This window comes from Pseudorca crassidens, chromosome 15, assembly GCF_039906515.1.
Source record: "Pseudorca crassidens isolate mPseCra1 chromosome 15, mPseCra1.hap1, whole genome shotgun sequence".
Taxonomy (NCBI): Eukaryota; Metazoa; Chordata; class Mammalia; order Artiodactyla; family Delphinidae; genus Pseudorca; species Pseudorca crassidens.
The window spans coordinates 87,664,485-87,686,156 of NC_090310.1; the positions used below are offsets into that span (position 1 = coordinate 87,664,485).

The window sequence follows — 21,672 nt, forward strand, 5'->3', positions numbered from 1 at the left end:
GAGTGAAGGCCCTTGATGACTTTGTGTGCTTGGCAGTGTTTTCCCGTCTCTCCTGGCCTCAGTTCCTTCCTCTCTGCGACGTGTGCCGTTTACCTGGCAGGGCCGATAAGAGCAGCAGATGAAATGCTTGTCTCCAGCAGTCCCTGGCCTGTGGTAGGTGCTCCAAATTGTTCGTTCCCGTCCCCCTTGATGAAGACGGGAACCTTATCGGCTGCACTTCCCCCTTGTCCCGGGCAGCGCCTGGCAGGGTGCTGTGATTTAGTACGCAGATGACTGAATCTCCTTAGAATGTACCTTTCCCGCTTGCCTCACCTGTCCTTCTGTTAATAACAGCTCTTATCTAAGATGACAGTAATACGTGACAAGTGTTGTTCCAGGACTGCTATAAGCACATTATATTCACTTTATTCATGTGGTTTTCACAACAAACTACAAGACTTGTTCTTAGTTCCATTATCCTTTGTCTATTCATGAGGAAGCTGAGGAACAGAGAGGTTAAGTAACTTACTCTAAATCACAAAGTAGTTAGTTATGGATCAGGGATTTGAACCCAGGCAGTCTGGCTCCAGAGTCTACACCCTTAAATACCGCTCTCTACTGCCTTTTAAAAACCAACGTTTTCATTTACAAGGTCCCCTCAGCATTTTTCTGTGGAACATTTAGTTGTGCTGCATTACCGTGTGTCAGAACTTTGTTTCTTGCAGCACACATAACTGATAGATTTTCATTTTGGGTGAGCATGAGTGTTTAGAAAACCATTTTATTTCTTCTAAAATAAAGTAGTAATTCTCTATCTGGCTATCCAAGATTTTGCTGAAATACCCCACCTGCTGCCCCGTTCCCTGGTTAGTAGGGAAGTCGTTGATGTTCACGGTGTGAAAAGGGCGAGTTGGCGGAGGAGGGGTGATGATGGATAGACACACTATAAAGCATGAGGTTGTGATTTTGAATTCATTTCTGAGCGAACTTAATGTGGTGAACTTAAAGCTGTAAACCGTGTACTTAGGGCTTTCCTTTCTCCTCCCATGTGCGTTCAGAGGGGTCAGCTCTGGTTTAACATTTTGATGAGCAGTGTTATTTCAGTGTTTAAAAAGTGCCACTTGACCCTCGTCCTCGTGCCTCTTATCCATGCCTTCCAGGAAATGCTAGCAAATGAGTCTTGGATATGTACTTAAAACTAGGTCGACTTTTAAAATCTTGTTATATTCAGCTAATTACGAAAGTGACAATTCTTTTTCTGGTGGCGAAATTTTGGAAACGTTTTATGTGTTCTTATACTGTCTTCAAATGGTTTCCTTAGTATTCCTGTGAAAAGCCAAGGCCGTGTCTTTTCCTAGGAGTTTGGCTCTGGTGGGTATAAGGTGTGCAGGGCTTGCATCTTTGAGCAAAAGCTGTGATGACCATCCTCAGGTGGCTAACATGTTCCACTTGAGAGTTTAAGAATCTTTCCGGAGGTGGCCTGGGGCTCTCAGGTTTTGGCCCCATTGCTCTCTAACTTTGATGGGAGGAAAGTTACTTATCTGCTCTTGCCTCAAGGGCGTTGGCCTGTAAAGTGGGTTATTGCCAGGAATATAGGTGAAAATGTAACCTGAGAGGCTCTGGTATTGTAGTAGGTGCTGAGTAGACCTTCTGTCCCAGACCTGAGAGCACTGAAATTGACCCCACCCGCCGCTGACACAAACAAATGCAGTGCAGAGGTGAAGCTAAGGGAATCTTTGGTAGGTAGGGTTGCAGGTCTCCTGAAATGAGCTACAGTGACATTTCTGTGTTATGACTATTCAAGTGGGGTTGTCTTACAAAGGACCCCTGGGCCCATGCAGTACCTCTCCTGAGGACTCAGGATGGAGCGCAGACAGCGGGCTGAGGTTTCCTTTCTGAAGCTTAGTGCACTTTAAGGTTGAACGATGGCTCATTGAGACTGGAAGGGAGGTAGCATTTGAACACTACTGATTATGCACAAATACTTAAATCCTAAGAATTTGTAATATTCTAGGTTCTAGTTTGGCGCTTTAAATGCAGTTTCCATGTACAGTGATTAATTTGTGTCTCTGCTGCAGTCAAAGTGCTTTTGCTGATAAATCCCAGGCGTTGGCGTTGCAGCCGTATCGCGCTCTGGCTGGAAGCGTGTGTGGAGTATCGGCCCAGCCCTGCAGCTGCCCTTAACAAACACGCAATGAAATGGTCACTTCGACGTGTCCATGAACTTTGTGGGCTTATTTCCTTTTCCTTCCAAATTCAGAAAAGAACTCAGGGTCATTGGGCAGAATTTCAAAGCATCACCGTCTTTCAGCTGGATCTCCCGGTGGTGCAAATACTGTAATCTCTGCAATGAGCTAAACAGTGGAGGTCCACCTTCAGAAGGGACTGTGTGTGAGAAACATGGAGGTCTGGAGACTTCTGCCGGGTGTTTGTGTGTCTCTTTCTTCGCTTTTTCATTTCATCAGTGGAATTCTTGCAGGATTTCTTTTGAGACACAAACTCCCACGTCAGTGCTGGCTGGCTCGGCCCTGGCCCTGTAGCCTGGGAGCCTGGTGGGAAGGTGCACACTGTTGAGGGCTTACAGGGCCTGGCACTCTCTCCTGGGCACACACACACACACAGCCTCCCTGTCTGTTCAGGACGCCTCTGCACCCCTGGGCGCCAGGGTCACATAAGCAGAGGGAATGGTCTGTGTGGCTTTGGGTTGGGCAGACCTGTCTAACCTCTGAGCTCATACCTTTACCAAAGGGGTGGGACCACTGGCCTTAACAAGTGCCCAGGGAAGCACCTGTTCCAGGCAGGACGCGGGTTCTTGGGGGAGAGCCTGGCGTGAGGAATGGTCTTGTAGGGAAGTCGTCCTGAATCCAGGTTCTAGAAAAGACGATGGTCGCCATGGGGGCAGGGGAGGCTGTGTGTTTTACTGAACAAACGAAAGGCTGATTGTGAGAAAAGATCAGCTGTGACCTGGCGCCTGTACCACCGTGCTTGGCTGGAAAGTGACTTCCGCTGTTGCTTTAAACCAGGTAAGCATGTGATTTGATGGCCAAACTGTGAAACTTTGAGGGTGGAAAGGAGCACCACGAAGAATTCTAGCGGTGACAGAATTCTTCGCGGGGCGCCCTGTTCGACATGCGACAGGGGAGAACCAGAGCCATCCTGTCCCTGACTTGGTACCAGTGAGGCACCAGTGCCTGTGTTCTAAAGATTAACTGTGGGGCGTGTTCTAACACACCAGGGAGAGGGTAGGGGGGTCCCGGGGCGGGGGCGGCTCCAGAGCGCTGCCCTGGGCTCTGTCTCAGAGGTAGGGCACTGTGGGTTCGGTGCTGAGGCTTCTCACCAGAAAAACCTGCGGAACTCTGTAGAAAGTGTAGGCTCACGGCCAGCCCCGGATCTCCTGGATCCAGGCTTCCAGGCGGGAGGCCCAGGGCCGTGTGTGTGGGGGGGGGGGGGGGGGGGCACACTCCCATGATTCCAGTGTGGCTGGTGTGCTCGCCAGAGCTTGGGACCCACCATGGGGTGCTAACCTGTTTTGCATCAGGGACCCCCTCCTTTGAGAACTGAATGAAGAGTCGGAGTCGTGTTCCTGGGGGAAAATGAACACAAACAGAATTTTGCAATTTTTCTCTTTTTATTTGTTTCTCTTTTTTTTGCGGGGGGGTGGTTAGAAATTCGTGGACTTCCCTGACCTTGGTTTAAACACCCACCCCGTTAGTGCTCAGGAAGCATGGTTAGGGGTGACTGGGGCAGGCGGGACACCAGATGATACATTTCTCAGCAGGGTGAAACCGGTCAGGGGCCCTCAGCAGGGTGAAACCGGTCAGGGGCTGAGCAGGTCCTACTTGGGCGAGAGCTGGCGGGAAGGACCTGGAATAGGAGAGGGAAGTGGGCGAAAGAGCGAGGATGTGAAACCGGACCCTGCCCTGTGATGGAGGTGGCATCGGAAGCATCCTGCCCCAGTGCGTCCGGGCCCTTGGTCCTCATCAGAGATGGACAAGCCGTGGGGAGGGGCACTTCAATGGTCTGCCTTCTCCGCGGCTGTCAGCGCGCTGCCTCTGGTGTGGCTGCCGCTCTTGTGGTTTTCTCTGAACACGGGCCCAGAGGCTATGGACAGGCTCCCTGTTCAGAGCCCTCTCACCCACTCCCCAGGCTGCATTCAAACCACTCTGCTTTACTCTGGGTTCCAGAATGATGAGGTTGATTCGGACAAACGCGTCTGCACCAAAGAACATCCATTCATCTCGTGCGGTACTTGTTTGCAGTGCTCTGTGCCGGGTTGTAAAAACGTGTTCCTCGACATGCGTGGTACGTCTTCGGTGCTCACTGTTGCATAGGAAGCAGTTGGTTCGGGGGTGGGGGCGTGGCACGGGGCTGGAGGGAGTCTGTCGTGGGCGAGGATGTGGGTGGGGCTCTAGGCTCCTGCCGAGTCCCGACAGGAGGTGTGGCTCCCGTGGCCGCTCCTGGGGGCCGGGCTGGTTGCCCTGTGCCTGCCCTTCAAGGCCTCCCCATTGGTGTGGAGTATGGCAAACACTGGGCGATTAATGCAGTTGTTTACACAGCAGGAGGTTCCTTTACCTTCCTCAGGTCTGCAAACTTTCAGTTTCTTGCCCGAACCCCTAAGCACGTTGGCCAGTCCGTGTGCTGACTGTAACCTGCTCGCTGGCGGGGATGAGACGGGAGGCCTTCCGGGGCTAGGCTGCCCCGGCCCCCGACGCTGACACCCACCCTCAGGGAAGAAGCGTTACGTTCCCCGAAGCATCAGGCAGCTGATGTCGTGATGAAGATCACGCAGCCCTGCAGAAGGCCGGTGCTCTTAAAGCTGCGCAGACAGAAAGCACACGTTTACTTGTTTTGCCCTCAAAATGGCGCCTCCTGCACAACTGGGCTGAACCGGATTCCGCTCGAGTATAAGGAACCAGTGTCCAAAAGGCCACTCGATGCCTCCCCGGGGGCACCGAGACACGCGTGCGCGGGCGCTCTGCAGATGATGGCCACCCTTTCAAAAGGCTTTGCTGGGAGTAGAGTTGGGGCATTTATTTGATTCCACCACTAAGCTTTTACAGACACAGGAATATGAAGGCCTGATCTTTCTTCAGCAGCCAGCAAAATGCACATTCAGGGAGTACAAGGTGAGAAAGCCAGGGTGGCTTTGGGCATAAGAATAAAGGACAGGCTTGGCCTGATGCCCTTCTCTGCGCTCCATCCGTGGCTGGCCGTGGAAGGCTGCGGAGACCGGGCCAGCCCTGCTGCCGCCGCCTGGACTTGTGCGCGGAGGCCAAGCACTGACGGCTCCGCCTGCCGCCTCCTTCCCACGTTCCTCCCTCTGCTTGGTGGGGCCACTGGAGCTTCCTAGGGCCCCCGTGGTGTCCCAGCCCAGTGAGGCCCTAGAGCGCTCTGTCCAGGATGGACGCCACCTGCCACCTGTGGGCAGTTGAAGTGGAAGAAATTCAACTGGGTCGCATCACAGAGAAAGAAGCATTGGCTTCCTCTCCACTTGATTCAAATGCTTAAGGTCACCCGCGGCCAGTGGCCACTGCCCTGGGCAGAGCACGTCCGAGCATTTCCAGCATGGCCGGAGGTTCTGCAATGCGGCTCTGGAATCTGTACAGGTTGAGTGTTTGTTTCCAGTTAAGTTTTGTTCTTTTTGTTTTGTTTTTTTTTGCGGTACGCGGGCCTCTCACCGCTGTGGCCTCTCCCGCTGCGGAGCACAGGCTCCGGACGCGCAGGCCCAGCGGCCATGGCCCACGGGCCCAGCCGCTCTGCGGCACGTGGGATCCTCCTGAACCAGGGCACGAACCCGCGTCCCCTGTATCGGCAGGTGGACCCCCAACCACTGCGCTACCAGGGAAGCCCCAGTTTTGTTCTTTTACAAAAGAAAGAAAGTGGGCACCATGGCATGGTGGGCGTGACTAGGATAGGGGTCGTTAGGCATCCAGGTGGGCTTACTTTGCAAAGTGGACATCTCAAAACTGAAACACTGAAACAGTCAGTGACCATGGAGGTGGTGTGGCCAGGAAGCACTGTCCTCCCTCAGTGGCACTGCCCCGTGGAGAGGGTGAGGCCTCCTGGAGGCCCCAGGGCTGGTGGTGGCCCCGGGCCTTGTGCCTTTCCCGGGAGCGGCCGGGTTGGGAGAGCCTCCCCAGGCCGGCGCTGTCCTCAGGGTGTGTTCCCATCACCTAGCAGCCTCGGTTTCACTTTTCCCAATTTAATTTTCCCATCCCCATCCTTCAGTTCTTAATTCCTCCTGATAATAATTGTGTCCATTGCGTGTTAAACTCTGTGGTTTCCACACTCAGAAGTGACACTGGTTCCACATTTTTGGTGGGCACCCCAGCCTGTGTGCTCTGGTAACATTTAGGCGTCACCATAGCATCTTTCTGGGGTGTGACAGGCCAGCCTCAGGCGGCGTGGCCAGGGTGGTCCCTGCCAGGCCGCTCCCTGGGAAGGAGAGGCCCTTGGGGAGATGCCAGTGCCTTTGGTTTGCTCTGTCACTGGCCCGTGGCGCGCTGCTGCCGTCTGCACTGGGCACGGGCCTGCCTGCTTCTGGGACGGGTTTGGCCTTGACCTTGAGAGCTGTGGGGCAGCGAGGGTCTTACGGGTGGACCGCGCTCTCGAGGGCTGCCGCTTGCTTGCTTCTGTCTCTGGCTCGTTCTTGATGGGAACCCAGTTTTCTGCATCCGGTGGGTTGAGCAAGTGTCCGGTTAGTGAAGCTTGCCTCTTGGCTGAGGCCCTGGCCACGTCTCACCTGCAGTTCTCTGGGGGCACCTGCTCTGTGACCCTCGGAGTGTGACCTCTGTGGGGGAAGGGGGTGGGACCAGACTTCGTGGAATCTCCTCTGCGGGTCTCCTGGCCAGTTCTTCCACGCCCTGTTCCTCAGTTTCCAAACCCGCCTCCCGCCCTGAGCCACTGCCCTCAGCTCTTCAGCTCCCTGATCTCACTTGGCCAGTTGCCTTTCCTGGTGGAAATGGGCTGCAAAGTTTATGCTGCATTGCACTGAACGTTAGAAGGAGAAACATACCCTGAGGTTTGAGTGTTGGATGGGGTTTGGGCCCTTCTGAGTGAGAGTCTGTCATTTGAGAATCTATCAAAGTTCCCAGTGGAACTTTTCCTTTCCAGAGTACTGCTGCGTAAGCTTGGCACCCAGAGCGTGGAGCTCTGTGCATAATTGTTCATTTCTTGTTTGTCCTACTTGCTAATGTATTTTTTTCCAATTAAAAAATTCGGGACTTTCCTGGTGGCACAGTGGTTAAGAATCCGCCTGCCAATGCAGGGGACATGGGTTCGAGCCCTGGTCCGGGAAGATCCCTGGTCCGGGAAGATCCCACATGCCGCAGGGCATCTAAGCCTGTGCACCACAACTACTGAGCCTGCACTCTAGAGCCCGCGACTCACAACTACTGAAGCCCGTGAGCCACAACTACTGAAGCCCACGCGCCACAACTCCTGAAGCCCACGTGCCTAGAGCCTGTGCTTCACAACAAGAGAAGCCACCGCAAGGAGAAGCCTGTGCACTGCAACGAAGAGTAGCCCCCGCTCGCCACAACTAGAGGAAGCCTTCGCGCAGCAACGAAGACCCAACACAGCCAAAAATAAATAAAAATAAAATGACAAAAATTTTTTTTAATTGTGGTAAAATACACATAGCATAAAAATTACCATCTTGACCATGTTTAAGCGCGCAGTTCAGTGGTTGTATATACAGCCATCACCACCGTCCATCCCCATCGCTCTTTTCATCTTGTAAAATGGAAACTCTTTACCCATTAAACACCAAGTCCCCACCCCCTCCCCCAGCCCCTGACAACCACCTTCTGCTTTCTGCCTCTATGAATTTGACTCCTCCAGGGACCTCAGATAAGTGGAATCACACAATATTTGTCTTTCTGTGTCTGGCTTATCTCACCGGTCAAAATGCCCTCAAGGTTCATCTGTGCTGTAGCGTAGTACAGGACTTTCTTCCTTTTTAAGGCTGAATAATATTCTACTGTATGTCTAGACCACGTTTTGCTTATCCTTTTGTTTGTGGATGGACACTTGGGTTGCTTCCATGTTTTAGCTATTGTGAACAATGCTGCTGTGAACTTGGGTGCACAAATATCCCTTCGAGACCCTGCTTTCAATTCTTTTGGGTATATACCCAGAAGTGGAATTGCTGGATCACATGGTAATTCTATTTTTAATTTTTTGAGGAACTGCCCTACCGTTTCCCACAGCAGCTGTACCATTTTACATTCTTACCAACAGTGCACAAGGGTTCCTGTTTCTACATATCCTCACCAAGACTTGTTATTTTCTGTGGTTTTTTTTTTTTTTTTGATAGTAGCCATCCTAATGGGTGTGAGATTGTATCTCATTATGGCTTTGATTTGCATTTCCATGATGTTTAGTGAGTTGAGCATCTTTTCATGTGCTTATTGGCCATTTGTATATATGTTCTTTGGTGAAATGTCTATTTAGGTCTTTTGCCTATTTTTGAATCAGCTCGTTTGTTTTTTGTTATTGAGTGTTAGGAGTTCTCTATATATTCAGGATATTAATCTGTTGTCAGATGTATGATTTGTGAATATTTTCTCCCATTCTGGGGTTGCCTCTGTACTCTGTTGATAGTGTCTGACGCACAGATTTTTAAATTTTTCATAAAGTCCAGTTTGTCTAATTTTTTGTTAATTGCCTCTGCCTTTGGTGTCTTATCCAAGAAATCATTGCCAAATCCAAAGTTGTAAAGGTTTTGCCATACGTTTTCCTCTAAGAGTTTTTTAGTTTTAGATCTTACATTTAGGTCCTTGATCCATTTAGAGTTAATTTTTGTATATGGTGTAAGATAGGGTCCTACTTCATTCTTTTGCATGTGGATATCCAGATTCCCAGCACCATTTGTTGAAGACACAGCCCTTTCCTTCTTGAATGGTCTTGACACACCTGTCACAAATCACTTGATGGTATATGTGAGAGTTTATTTCTGGGCCCCCTCTTCTTTTCCATTGGTCTTTGTGCTAGTACCACATTGTTTTGATTACTGTAGTTTTGTAGTAAGTTTTGAAATCAGGAAGTGTGAGTCTTCTAGCTTTGTTCTCCTTTCTTCAAGATTGTTTTGGCTATTCAGGGTCGAGATTACATACGAATTTTAGAATGGATGTTTCTGTCTCTGCAAAAAACACCATTGGGGTTTGATAGGGATTGTATTGAATCTGTAGATTGCTTTGTGTGGTATTGACATCTTTTTTTTCTTTTTTTTAAATTGGAGTACAGTTGCTTTACAATGCTGTGTTAGTTTCTGCTGTGCAACGAAGTGAATGAAGCAGCTATATGTATACCTATTTCCCCTCCCTCTTGGACCTCCCTCCCACCCCCCAACCCACCCATCCAGGTTGTCACAGAGCACGGAGCTGAGCTCCCTGTGCTATACAGCAAGTTCCCCCTAGCTATCAGTCTTACACAGGGTAGTGTGTATATGTCAATCCTAATCTCCCAGTTAGTCCCCCCCCCGCTCCCATGTCCACACATCCGTTTTCTACGTCTGTGTCTCTATTCCTGCCCTGCAAATAGGTTCATCTGTACTGCTTTTCTAGATTCTATGTATATGCGTTAATATCTGATATTTGTTTTTTTCTTTCTGACTTACTTCACTCTGTATGACAGACTCTAGGTCCATCCATATGGACCCAATTGACCCAATTTTGTTCCTTTTTTATGGCTGAGTAAGTGTTGACATCTTAATATTCAGTCTTCCAGTCCATGGACATGGGATGTGTTTCCATTTGCTTATGTCTTTAATTTCTTTTGGCAGTGTTTTATAGCTTTCATTGTACAGTCTTTAACCTCCTTGGTTAATTCCTAAGTACTTTATTGTTTTAGATGGTATTGTAAACGGAATTGTTTTTATTTTTTAGAAAATGTGGTATTTTTTTAAAATTAATTTATTTGACTGTGTTGGGTCTTCATTGCTGTGCGCGCACTTTCTGTAGTTGTGGCGAGCGGGGGCCACTCTTCGTTGTGGTGCGTGGGCTTCTCTTTGTGGTGGCTTCTCTTGTGGAGCACGGGCTCTAGGTGTGCAGGCTTCAGTAGTTGTGGCTCGCAGGCTCTAGAGCGCAGGCTCAGTAGTTGTAGCTCACGGGCTTAGTTGTTCCGCAGAATGTGGGATCTTCCCGGACCAGGGCTCAAACCCATGTCCCCTGCATTGGCAGGTGGATTCTTAACCACTGTGCCACCAGGGAAGTCCTTATTTTTTTAATGTAAGTGATGGTAGCTGTAAATTTTCCCCTTAGCACTGCTGTCACTGCATCCCGTAAATTTTGGTGTGTAGTGTTTTCATTTGTCTCTAAAGATTTCCTAATTTCACTTGTAACTTTTTTCTTTGATCTGTTGGTTTTTTAAGAGAATTTTTTGTTCTGTTTTGTTTTGGCCGTGCCGTGAGGCTTGCCGGATCTTAGTTCCCTGACTGGGAATTGAACCCAGGCCCCCGGGAGTGAAAGCCCGAGTCCTAACCACTGGACCACCAGGGAATTCCCAAGAGAATGTTACTTAGTTTCCAGAATTTTGTGAATTTTCCATTTTTCCTTCTGTTACTGATTTTTTTTAAATTAATTTTTATTGCAGCATGGTTGCTTTACAATGTTGTCTTAGCCTCCACTGCATAACAAAATGATTCAGCTATACACATGCAGATAACCCCTCCCTTCTGGACTTCGCTCCTATTTAGGTTACCGCAGTGCATTAGGCAGTGTTCCCGGTGCCATACAGTATGTTCCCATCAGTTGTCTGTTTTATACGTAGTACCTGTTACTGATTTCTAACTCATTCTCTTAGGGTCAGAGAAGATGTTTGTATATCTATCATTTAAAATCTCTTGAGAAGTAATCTGTGGCCTAACATATGGTCTATCCTGGAGAACGTCCCATGTGTACTTGAGAAGAAGGTGTGTTCTGTTGTTGGGTGGAGTTTTGGATACGTTTGTTAGATCTAGTTGGTTGATTGTGTTGTTCAAGTCCTCTGTTTCTTTATCTTCTATCTGGTTGATGCTTGCTAATGTATTTTTAAATTACTAAATAAAATTTATATTATTTTGAACAATTTAAATTCAGAATTGTTGTTTAACCACAAAAGTAGCTTTAGAATCTTCAATTATTGGTGAGCTTTTCTTTCTTTGTGAAGATCACACCTACAGGTTGCTTGCCCGTTTTTTATTGCGAAAGAGAAGTAAATGCGCAATTCGAGTCTCTAGCGAGTTGACCGTGGAGATTAACCCCCAGGGCCCTTAGGCAGCCACTTATTCCTCGGTGACTGGGTCTGCTTTTCTAAGAAAATGTAGAGATGGGCTTGTAACACTTGAATGCAGGTCTTCATGTACGTGGCGGTGGACACTGCGTTTGGAGCCGGGTCCTGGGAGCTCGGGGCAGCGCGGTCGGAGTGGGCACCTTGAAGAGAGCTGGGGGGCCCTGTGGGGGGCCAGGCACCTTGTGCGGACCTGGCAGCAGTGGGGCGCCCCGGCTGGTGTCCCCTGAAGAGGCCGGGAGGGAGCGCTTGGGGCGGGGCTGGAGGAGGGGCCCCGGAGGCCAGCGAAGATGTCCGGCACAAGCTTATTTTTCCGTGTTTTTCTCTAGAGTTAGAAAAGGAAGCAGCTGACCAGAAAGAGCTGATTTTAAAAAAGAAAGCCCTTTCCTGAAGCACTGTCTTCATGGATCGTTCTCTGAGGGCACAACAGGCGCGCTGGAAAGGACGCTTCTGCTCCCGCCCCGCGCCGTCCCCTCCACAGGGGTGTGGCCGGATGGGGGCGGGGCCCACCTCGGGGTCAGAGGCCACTCAGCCGGGGCGAACCGGCGGGTCCTGCAGCAGCAAGACTTCTGAGGGGGGTCAGGTGGGGGGGAAACTGAGGGGGAGCGAGGATGCCCTGCCCACTCTGCCCCCAGAGGGCCCCCCACCCGGGAGAGGCCCCCCCATCCAGGCCTGGCCTCCTCACCGCCCCCTCGTGTGGATACTCCGTAGCAGTGCCTAGTTTCCACCGGGCAAAACAAAGAAGATACAATGTGTGAATCGCCTGCACTCTGGGTGGGATTAACTCTCCACCTTGCACACGCGAGCAAGTCTGATGGCTGCTGTGAGGCTTTTGGCCTTGACCTTGTGGAGCCTCCCCAGACGGGGCTCCGGTACTTGGTGAGGGTCGGACAGCGTGGTCCTCGTAGCAGGATCGCAGGGACTGCAGCCGTGTCACAGTCCCAGCTGTCGGCCCAGCCCGTGACTTCAGTGTTTGTCCAGCCTGACATCTTACACCCTCATTTTAAAGACTTTCCATAAGTTTGGATTGATTTACTTTTAACATTAGGACTTTTGTTACAGGTGAGGAAGCATATAAAAAAGGAAAATACCATGGCTTTAAACGTGCCTTTTATTATGGGAGAGTTTATTTTTTAATAACAAAGGATGTAGTCTTTTATTATTTTTAAAAATTGTTTTTTAAAGATTTAATTCTATTTATTTTTGACCGCGTTGGGTCTTCGTTGCTGCACGCAGGCTTTCTCTGGTTGTGGTGAATGGGGGCCACTCTTCATTGCGGTGCACAGGCTTCTCATGGCGGTGGCTTCTCTTGTTGCAGAGCACGGGCTCTAGGCACGAGGGCTTCAGTAGTTGTGTCTCGCGGGCTCTAGAGGCTCAGTAGTTGTGGCGCACAGGCTTAGTTGCTCTGCGGCATGTGGTATCTTCCTGGACCAGAGATCAAACCTGTGTTGCCTGCATTGGCGGGCGGCTCCCTATCCACTGTGCCACCAGGGAAGTCCCGGGAGATTTTAAATGTACAGAGAAGCAGACAGAATAGCACAGCGGTCCCCTGTGAGCCCATTTCTAGCCTCAGCAGTTTACCAGTTCCTGGCCCATCTTGTCCCATTAATCACCCTGCCCACTCCTCCCAAGTCATTTTGAAGAAAACCCCAGACATGCTATCATTTCATCTGTACATATTTCAGTGTGTAGCTCTAAAAGATAAGGCCTCTTTTAAAAATATATTTAAAAAAAAATTTTTTTTTTGGCCGTGCTGCACAGCATATGGGATCTTAGTTCCCCCACCAGGGATCAAACCTGCATCCTCTGCATTGGAAGCATGGAGTCTTAACCACTGGACCACCAGGGAAGTCCCAAGGCTCTTTTAAAAAAATGCAATTATGACACCTGTGCCTTTTTTTAAAGTATCATTTTTGTGGTATAATTTGACATACAGTTAAGTTGCACATATTATAGTGTACAGTGAGTTTTGACCTATGTCTACACCCATGAAACTGTCACCTCCGTCGAGATAGCAAAGTATCCCTTCCCCTGTCATTCTCTTTTTCCTTGGTGATATATTGGTTGAAGAAGCTGGGCTTTGCCCTGTAGACTTTACCAGAGTCTGGATTTTGCCCACCGTGCCCCCACGGTGGGGTTTAGCACGTTCCTCTGTTCTCTGTGCTCCGTAAGTTGGTAGTTGCAGCTGGAGGAGGGCCGGGTTCTGGCTTGCTTTTCTTGACAGGACCCCTTCAGAGGAGTCACGTAGCACATCTGGGTCTATGATAGCACAGCTGTGGATGGTCAGTGATCAGACATGGGAATTCATCAGGGTTGTACACGGCGATGCCACACACCCTGAGTCCTTCATGGATCGGCAGGAACGCCTCTAAAAAGTGGGACAGAGAGGGACTTCCCTGGTCCAGTGGTTAAGAATCCTCCTTCCGGGGGCTTCCCTGGTGGCGCAGTGGTTGGGAGTCCGCCTGCCGATGCAGGGGACGCGGGTTCGTGCCCCCGTCCGGGAGGATCCCACGTGCCGCGGAGCGGCTGGGCCCGTGAGCCATGGCCGCTGAGCCTGCGTGTCCGGAGCCTGTGCTCCGCAACGGGAGAGGCCACAACAGTGAGAGGCCCGCGTACTGCAAAAAAAATAAAAATAAAAAAATATTTAAAAAAAGAATCCTCCATCCAGTGCAGGGGACGCGGGTTCAATCCCTGATCGGGGAACTAAGATCCCACATGCCAAGGGGCAACTAAGCCAGCGTGCCACAACTACTGAGCCGGAGCGCTCTAGAGCCCGCGCCACAACTAGAGAGCCCACTCACCACAATGAAAGATCCCACATGCGCAACTAAGACCCAATGCAGCCAAATAAATAAACAAACAAAGTGGGACAGGGAGTCTGCACAGGAAGGCCACTGAAAGGCTCGACGCTTTCCTGTCGTGTCCTCGTTTTCAAAAGACTGTGTTGGCATCATCCATCCAGTGGTGACCAGTTAATTTCTTTTTCAGCATCTCTGTGAACTCAGGGACTTAAATGTATGGAATGTGTTCCATCCGTCTGGCTGTTCACGGGGCTCACATTGTCCCGTTGTCACAGTGGGAACCTCTGTAGGTTCGACTGAGCCTTTTGACCTGACCCCAGTCGTCCTGCCAGCTTCCTGCTCCTGTAGAGGGACCCGAGTCCTGGACTGAGCCATTTCTCCTCCAGGAAACACTGGTTCCTTTTAGTGGCTTCTAGAGATCGAATATATTGCAGGATGTTGTAGATGGGACCTGTCGTATCAGAGAGGAATCAGAAGCAAGTAATAACAGCTTCTCTAATTTGCCAAAGAAAACTCAACCATCAACTACTGAGTGAGGCTTTGAATGGGTGTTTCCAGAAGCTGCATAGGTGTCCGGTTCTGCTGGCTGGTTGGGAAGTTGGGAAAGGAAAAGGAAACTCTGGAAGAGCCTTTTGGGGAAGGAAGGGCGGAATGACCTAATGCCAGTTTGTTGCATAATGTAGACGCTTACATGTGCTCAGGATGGAGCCCAGAGATGAGCGCTTTGGAGGTGTCACCAAGCTCCGTGTGGCCACTCCAAGGACGGAGGGTGCACCCCCCCTCGGGACCACCTGTTCCTTCACTGCTCTCAGAACTGGAGGAGAGCTCTTGGTCCCGTCGCTACGTGGCTCACACAGTTAAATATGGGTCTCTGCTTATTTTCATAAAAAGTCAAACCTGTTGGGATCAGGTTGACCTCTTGCTTCCGTCTCTTGCCATTTATGAAATACTGCACTTCATGATGGGAGAAGTTAATATGCATGAGTTCTACTAAAATATTGAGCTAAAATAATTTTGAGAAAATTTAAGTTGATTACAGTTTATACTGATAACAGCTAACTTACACAGCAGTCTTAATTCTCTAGAATTGAAAATTGGTTTCAGGTTGATGTGAAATAAATGTTTTCACATAACTTTGCATTTATTTATAACCGTTTGTTCCAGCTTCTGGTAAAGATTTGCAGTGGCCGTCAGCGGAGGTGTGTTGGGGCCCCAGCGTGTGGATGCCTCACCTTAGCTAACCTGCCTCTCGAAGTGTCCACGCGCCCCCCAGATTAGTCGTTTCACTGCTTCCTTGTATGGTGTAGTGGCTTTTAAAGTAACTTCAGATAGTGGTTCCTTGGCGTGCTGCCCGTTGGCGGATGCGGGCATCACGACTGTTTCCTCTTGTGTGAGATCAGTCCTTTTACTTCTTTGCTCAGATGTAATTGAGATTGGCCTCAAGAATGGTGAATGGGGGTTTTTAAATGTTTCTAAACCATACAACTTCGGAAAGCTAAGGGTACCAAAATGTTTGGGTTTTTTTTTCCTTTAGATCTCCAGTGCCTATTGGATTTTTACCTTAGAAAGTTCAGAGCGTGAAATTTCTTACAGTGTCGATGTAGATCCAGTGCAATGATTCAGTAGAAGACCCTCCAGATCAGGCGGCGAGGAGCCTGGCACTGAAGGATGAACGGAGAGGAGGAGTTCTTCGATGCCGTCACAGGTGAGCGGAGGGAGAGGCGAGTTCAGAGATCGTGTCGTGAGCACGAAGCCCTCGGACCCAGGCCTTGGACGTAGCCCGGGGACGTGAGGACGGCCCAGGAAAACTGTGTGGAGAGAGAGCTGACATGTTCCAAGGCACCAGCCTTCAGTAAAAGCATGTGTCCTATCCTAGGTTTGGGGGAAAACATCAACTTTGGACCACTAAAGATAACAAGAAAGGGCAGCTGTGTTTTAGTCTTTAAGAGTTGCCCTGGGGTGTAAATATTTTTATTTGGATCCTAAGTGAGATGGTCAGCATTCTTATATTATTTATACTTAATGATCAAAAGCGTATTGTCCTGTCTCATAACTGTATCGTGTTTTGCGCTGCTTAAAGTCTACCAAAAAATGTACCTGCTTTAATTTACAATAATTTAAAGTACATTTACCTGCTTTTGCAGCAGCTCTCACCGTGTCAGAGTTCAGCTCTGTTTCGCTTCTCACACACCACTGTGAGTGCCGGTACACAGCCTGGTGGGCAGAGTGCATGGCCGGGTGGCAGGCGGAGGAGAGGCGGGCTGGGTTGGCTCACATTTGCTTAGAACAACCCCTCCTCGTCCTTTTCCCACCTGAGGGACAGATGACCACAGGGGGCCCCAGAACTCACGTTCAAGACGCCGCCCCCCGCCCCCCTCTCCGTTGTCTGCCCTCCACCCTCCTCGGCAGCAGGGGGAGCATCACTTTGCTTTTTCTAGCGAGGGGTCCCCTTGGTGGAGACGGACTTCAGGAGACTCTTCCAGCCCACGCCTCCCTCTCAGGTGTGGGAACATAGAAACAGCAGCTCTGAAATATTACTGCCGCCGGGTTTTTCAGCACTAACCCTCCCAAGGGCAGTCAGAGGGACACTTCCGTAATCAGTGCCAAAAGAGCGTGGTGCCCAGCACGACAAAAGGCTCTTTCCTGAGCACTGTCACTGTTCTCCGGGACACCTTTGCCGTCCCTGCTGGCACTGCTGTCTCGTGGAGCCCTGGCCCTGTGCTCCCGGGTTTCAGCGGCCATGCTTCTCCTGAGTGAAGGGTTGGAGCAGGTTGGGGGATGGGCAGCCCGAGATTATTGACTTATTCTTGTCCGAAGCCCCAGGAGGAGCAGGCCCTGAGCTCATCGCTGTTTTCAAAGGCTGAGCTGCTGAGCCATCTTATCTTCCGTGACTTCATAGCTATTGTGTCCCTTGTAGACGTGTTTTCCTGGGAAGCGTGCTTGTCTGCTTAACCCGCACGCCCATCAGTAGTCTTTCGCAGTTGAATTCCCACCAAGCGGGGTGTTTGTCAGGGAGGCATGCCCTCAGGCCGCCTGGCCCTCGCAGGCTGACCACGTCTGAGACCAAGCGGGCCCGGCCTCGGCGTGGCCTTCTCACCCGGGAGCCTCCTGGGAAGCTCCCTTTCACCTGGGACCAGTGTAGATACTCCGGAAGGTCTTTCCCCAGAGAGGGCTTGAACTGCCTGGAGTGAGGTGTGTAGGTGACCCCATCCCTGCCTCTCCGCACGGCGGGACCTCTCCGCGTGTCCCTGAGATGCAGGTGGAAGAGGCAGATGTCTAGGTGAAAATAATTCCTCGCCTCAGCCCTTTGGTTCCCAAGCAAATAACAGAAAGACGAAAAATATGAAGTCTCCCAATGCAATGAAATACCCAGTCAGTGACTACTTCATATAGAATCGGTCTTACTTTGTGACTCTAATTTAAAAAGTGTTTAAACCCAGCAGTTATTAAATGAATGACTTCACTAGGCAATTACTGGGGCTTCCCTGGTGGCACAGTGGTTAAGAATCCGCCCGCCAATGCAGTGGACACGGGTTTGAGCCCTGGTCCAGGAAGATCCCACATGCCACGCAGAGCAGCTAAGCCCGTGAGCCACACTACTGAGTCCACAAGCCACAACCACTGAAGCCCACGCCCCTAGAGCCCATGCTCCACAATAAGAGAAGCCACCGCAGTGAGAAGCCCGCGCACCACAACGAAGAGGAGCCCCCGCTCGCCACAGCTAGAGAAAGCCCGTGCGCAGCAATGAAGACCCAACGCAGCCAAAGTAAATAAATAAACAAATAAATTTTAAAAAGATAGGCAATTACTTCCTACAAGAATCAGTACCTTTATTTATTTTCAGTAGTTGTGGCTTTTGGGCTCAGTAGTTGCCACGTGAGGGCTCTAGAGCGCAGGCTCAGTAGTTGTGGTGCACGGTCTTAGCTTCTCCGCGGCATGTGGGATGTTCCCGGACCAGGGCTCGAACCCGTGTCTCCTGCATTGGCAGGCGGATTCTTAACCACTGTGCCACCAGGGAAGTCCAAGAATCAGTACCTTTAAATTGAAAGGTTTTAAAGTACATGAAAAATATGTACAGATTAAGGGTTGTAAAAAGACTAACCCGTCAAAGGTGGGTATCTCTGAGTGATCAGATTACAGATGATTTCGACACTCTCCTTTGCTTGTCTGTATTTTCTTTTTCTATAATAAACATGTGTTGTATATTAAAGCGTTTAAACTGTTACGTAGTGTTGGCTTCATCAGAGACAAGACTCCAATGCGCTTGTCAGCGAGGAGCTGCTTTGTTTTCTTGGGCACACACCAGGGCTGTGATTTAAACGAACTTTCTACTTGATGCTGGCCCAGAATCTAAGCCCTGAGGGAGGTCCTCGGAGATAGGGACACCCCTGCAGGGTAACATCAGGTCCATAGGACTGAGCATCCTTAAGCAGGGACTGCTTCAGGCTAAGTTTAGACTGGGGATTAGTAGATGTTGCTTTGGGGATAGTTAGCAAAAACTAGAGGTGACAGGCTATTTCAGAAAGCATTGATTATTTAAGAGGTTCATTTTTTAAAAAATTAATTAATTTATTATTATTTTTGGCTGTGTTGGGTCTTCGTTGCTACATGTGGGCTTTCTCTAGTTGCGGCTTTCTCTAGTTGGGCTTTCTCTAGTTGCAGCCCACTCTTTGATGTGGTGCGTGGGCTTCTCATTGTGGTGGCGTCTCTTGTTGCAGAGCACGGGCTCTAGGTACGTGGGCTTCGGAAGTTGTGGCTTGCGGGCTCCAGAGCGCAGGCTCAGTAATTGTGGTGCACGGGCTTAGCTGCTCTGCAGCATGTGGGATCTTCCCGGACCAGGGCTTGAGCCCGTGTCCCCTGCATTGGCAGGCGGATTCTTAACCACTGTGCCACCAGGGAAGTCCAAGAGGTTCATTTTTAATATATCCTTTCAAATTCATTGTGTAATAAATCTCAATGCTACTATATTTTGTGCATCTGTCAATATGGAAGAATACGAAGGAAGGTTATTTTTGCGTTTTCTCAAGGAGGCTTACTAGCAGCAGGTTTGTTTATGTTTTGTGTCTGACCATAGTCACCACCTGGCCTGTCACCCTGGGCCTCGCCTTCCTCTCGGAAATGAGGGGCTGTTATGGGAGCCCTGAGCTCCTCGTGGGCTGTGCCCTCGCTGAAGTAGTCAAGGTCATCGATAGTCAGTGGTCAGGAGCTCCCCACCCCAGCTGGAGGGACTTGCCCTGGCAGCCACAGCTCCTGTCCGGGCCTGCTGTGGAGCAGAACTTGAGTATTTTCAGTGGACTGCACTGGCTGAGTCGAGAGGACACACACTTTCCTTTCCCTGTAGGCACTGGTCGCTCTGGGAGAAAGCGTTCCCGATGCAGAAGGGGCACGGGGCACAGCCCAGGGTGGTGGTACTCTTACTCGGGGGATGGGATGGGCCAGGAGACCACACGACTGTATTTCACACAAGTCCTAGTAGTTCACTTTCCCCGAGGTTTCCACGTATGTGGCATGCCCTCTGCGTTCGCAGCCACCGTCTGCTGTTCCGGTTTCTGTTGGTTGGTTTGGTAGGTTCTGGCGGTGTGTTTGCGCGGAGCTCGGTCTTAGAAACACTGCAGCAGGTTGTGTTTCAGGACATGACGTGGAGCTTGACTGCAGCTTGTGCAGAGGAGGGAGGGGTTGCAGCCTGAGTTAGGTGAGAACACCACAGAGGTGGGCGCCCCAGGGGGTACGGTCACTGACGACAACAGGGAAAACCTATCCTAGTGCCCAGGAGCCGCCCCCCACGTAAGGACCTGGAGAGCGTGGCGCTGGTGGCAGGGTGGTGGCGTCATGCGGGGAGCCCCCGGGAGCGGTCCTCGTGCTCCGCCTCGACCTTCGGTTCTTGGGAAGAAGCGTTCATTACTTTGGACGTGTCGGTCAGAAGCACTCTCGAGCTTCAGGTGCCTGCTTGCAGAGTGAGAATTCTTAGAGGTAGGCTTTTCCATCTTCCAAGCCCTGCAGAAGTTACCACTCTGCTTGTCTCGCACAGGCTTTGATTCTGATAACTCTTCTGGGGAATTTTCAGAGGCAAATCAGAGAGTCACTGGCGTGATTCATGTGGACACCAGCAAAAGTAATGGGATTGGAAAAGTTGGGGAGAGGCCTCCTCAAGAGAATGGAATTCAAAAGCACAGGTATGTCATCCCACACGGACGTTTTGGAGTCTCCCAGCGCGCCTGTCCTCGCCCCACATCTGCAGCGGGCCCTGAGCTGGAGGAACATCCGTCCCGTGTCACCTGGGCCCTGCCCCCTGGTCAGACCCAAGGCCCTGTTCACCCAAAGACCCCGAGACCCACTGGCCCTCTGCGTGCTCCCTGGAGATCAGTGATGGTGCCTCCTTAGCGTGACCCCCGTCCGGAAGCGGACGGGCGGCCGTCCCTGCCCTGGGGCTGATGGGGGACTGAGCTCCGTGGGCGCCCTAGCGTTGGCAGGGGGCCGGGCACAGAGCCAGAGGTCGCTGGTATCAGACCCAACTGCTAGCTTCACGCAGCGCCGCCTGCGTTTGACGCGTCGACCTCTCACCCCGTGCGTGAGTGAGTTTCGGAGGGTTGTTTATTAGTGCAGCGAGACCACAGTCCATTCTCTCCCCACCAGCACTGCATTGTCATGCAAGCAGATTCTGATGACAGTGACCTAAGCCTTCACCAGCAGAAGGGGGGACGTAGGCGGGACAGCCGTGAGTCAGGCGGGTGGAGATGGCGGTCTCTGTCCACCCGGTGCTGTTTGCGCTTCGGCTCCAGGGAGCCCAGCTTCACCCCAGATCTCTGTCCTGCGCTGGCACCCAGTGTCCACCTGGGGCCCCGGAGCTGTCAGAGCACCTCCTGCCTGCTCGTGCGGCCTGGACCTCTGCTGTCAGCGCCCCGCACCCTGTAGGCGGGAATCTGGCTCAAGCCGCCCGAGGGCCCGCTCCTCCTTCCCGTCTCCAGCCCCAGGCCTGACACGCTGGCCTCCAGACGCCCTTGGGTGCCTTCACCCGCCCGCTCCTGTCACGGCCCCCTCCCACCACTGCTCCTGAATCCCCCAAGGAGGCGCCTCTCCACTGCTCCGCCCCTCCTGCTTCCTTCCAGCCGGCTCAGAGGACAGGTCTGATTGTGCGCCTTCCCGGGCAAGGCGCACGTGGCCCTGGGTGACGGGGACGGCGGCCCCTTTTCCTCTTTGAAGAGGCGGTTTGGGTCGTGAACTGTAAGGTTCTCGCTTAGGCTGAGGACCTGCACCCTGGCCTCTCTCCTGGGGCGGCCCCTCCCGTGTCTGTGGTCCCAGCCTCCTGGGGTCCTCAGTGCACCTGGCCTGTCCCACGTCGGGGCTTGTGCCATGTCGGGGCCTGTGCCATGTCGGGGCTCCATGCCTTGGCTCCGGCCCTCTGCTCCACCTCCATCTCTTCAGCTCCTGCCTCCCCAGGGTCATCCTTGGACCCCTTTCCCACCGTCCACAGAGCCACGCTCCTTCCTCATGGCTCCCTCACAGCGGGGGCCCGTCCTGCCCTGGCCGCTCGGGACCCCAGACGAGAGCTGGCAGAGTGGAGCCACGTGCTAGTTGCCGGCAGCCTGGCACGTGGTGCCTCGTGAATGTCAGTTTTCTTTCCCAT

At 51.4% G+C, this 21,672-nt stretch overlaps 1 protein-coding gene across 6 annotated transcripts in view; it reads left to right on the top strand.

The window, feature by feature from the left end:
- OSBPL2 (oxysterol binding protein like 2) overlaps positions 1-21,672 on the top strand; it is a 46,981-nt gene that overhangs the window by 1,250 nt on the left and 24,059 nt on the right. For 4 of the 6 annotated variants that reach the window (XM_067708667.1, XM_067708665.1, XM_067708666.1 and 1 more), the window contains exons 2-3: positions 15,583-15,753; positions 20,077-20,221. In XM_067708667.1, the coding sequence (XP_067564768.1) occupies positions 15,717-15,753; positions 20,077-20,221 (182 nt within the window). In that variant the 5' untranslated portion in view covers positions 15,583-15,716. The remainder of the gene's footprint in view (positions 1-15,582; positions 15,754-20,076; positions 20,222-21,672) is intronic. The other 2 variants (XM_067708664.1, XM_067708668.1) reach the window with 2 other exon arrangements.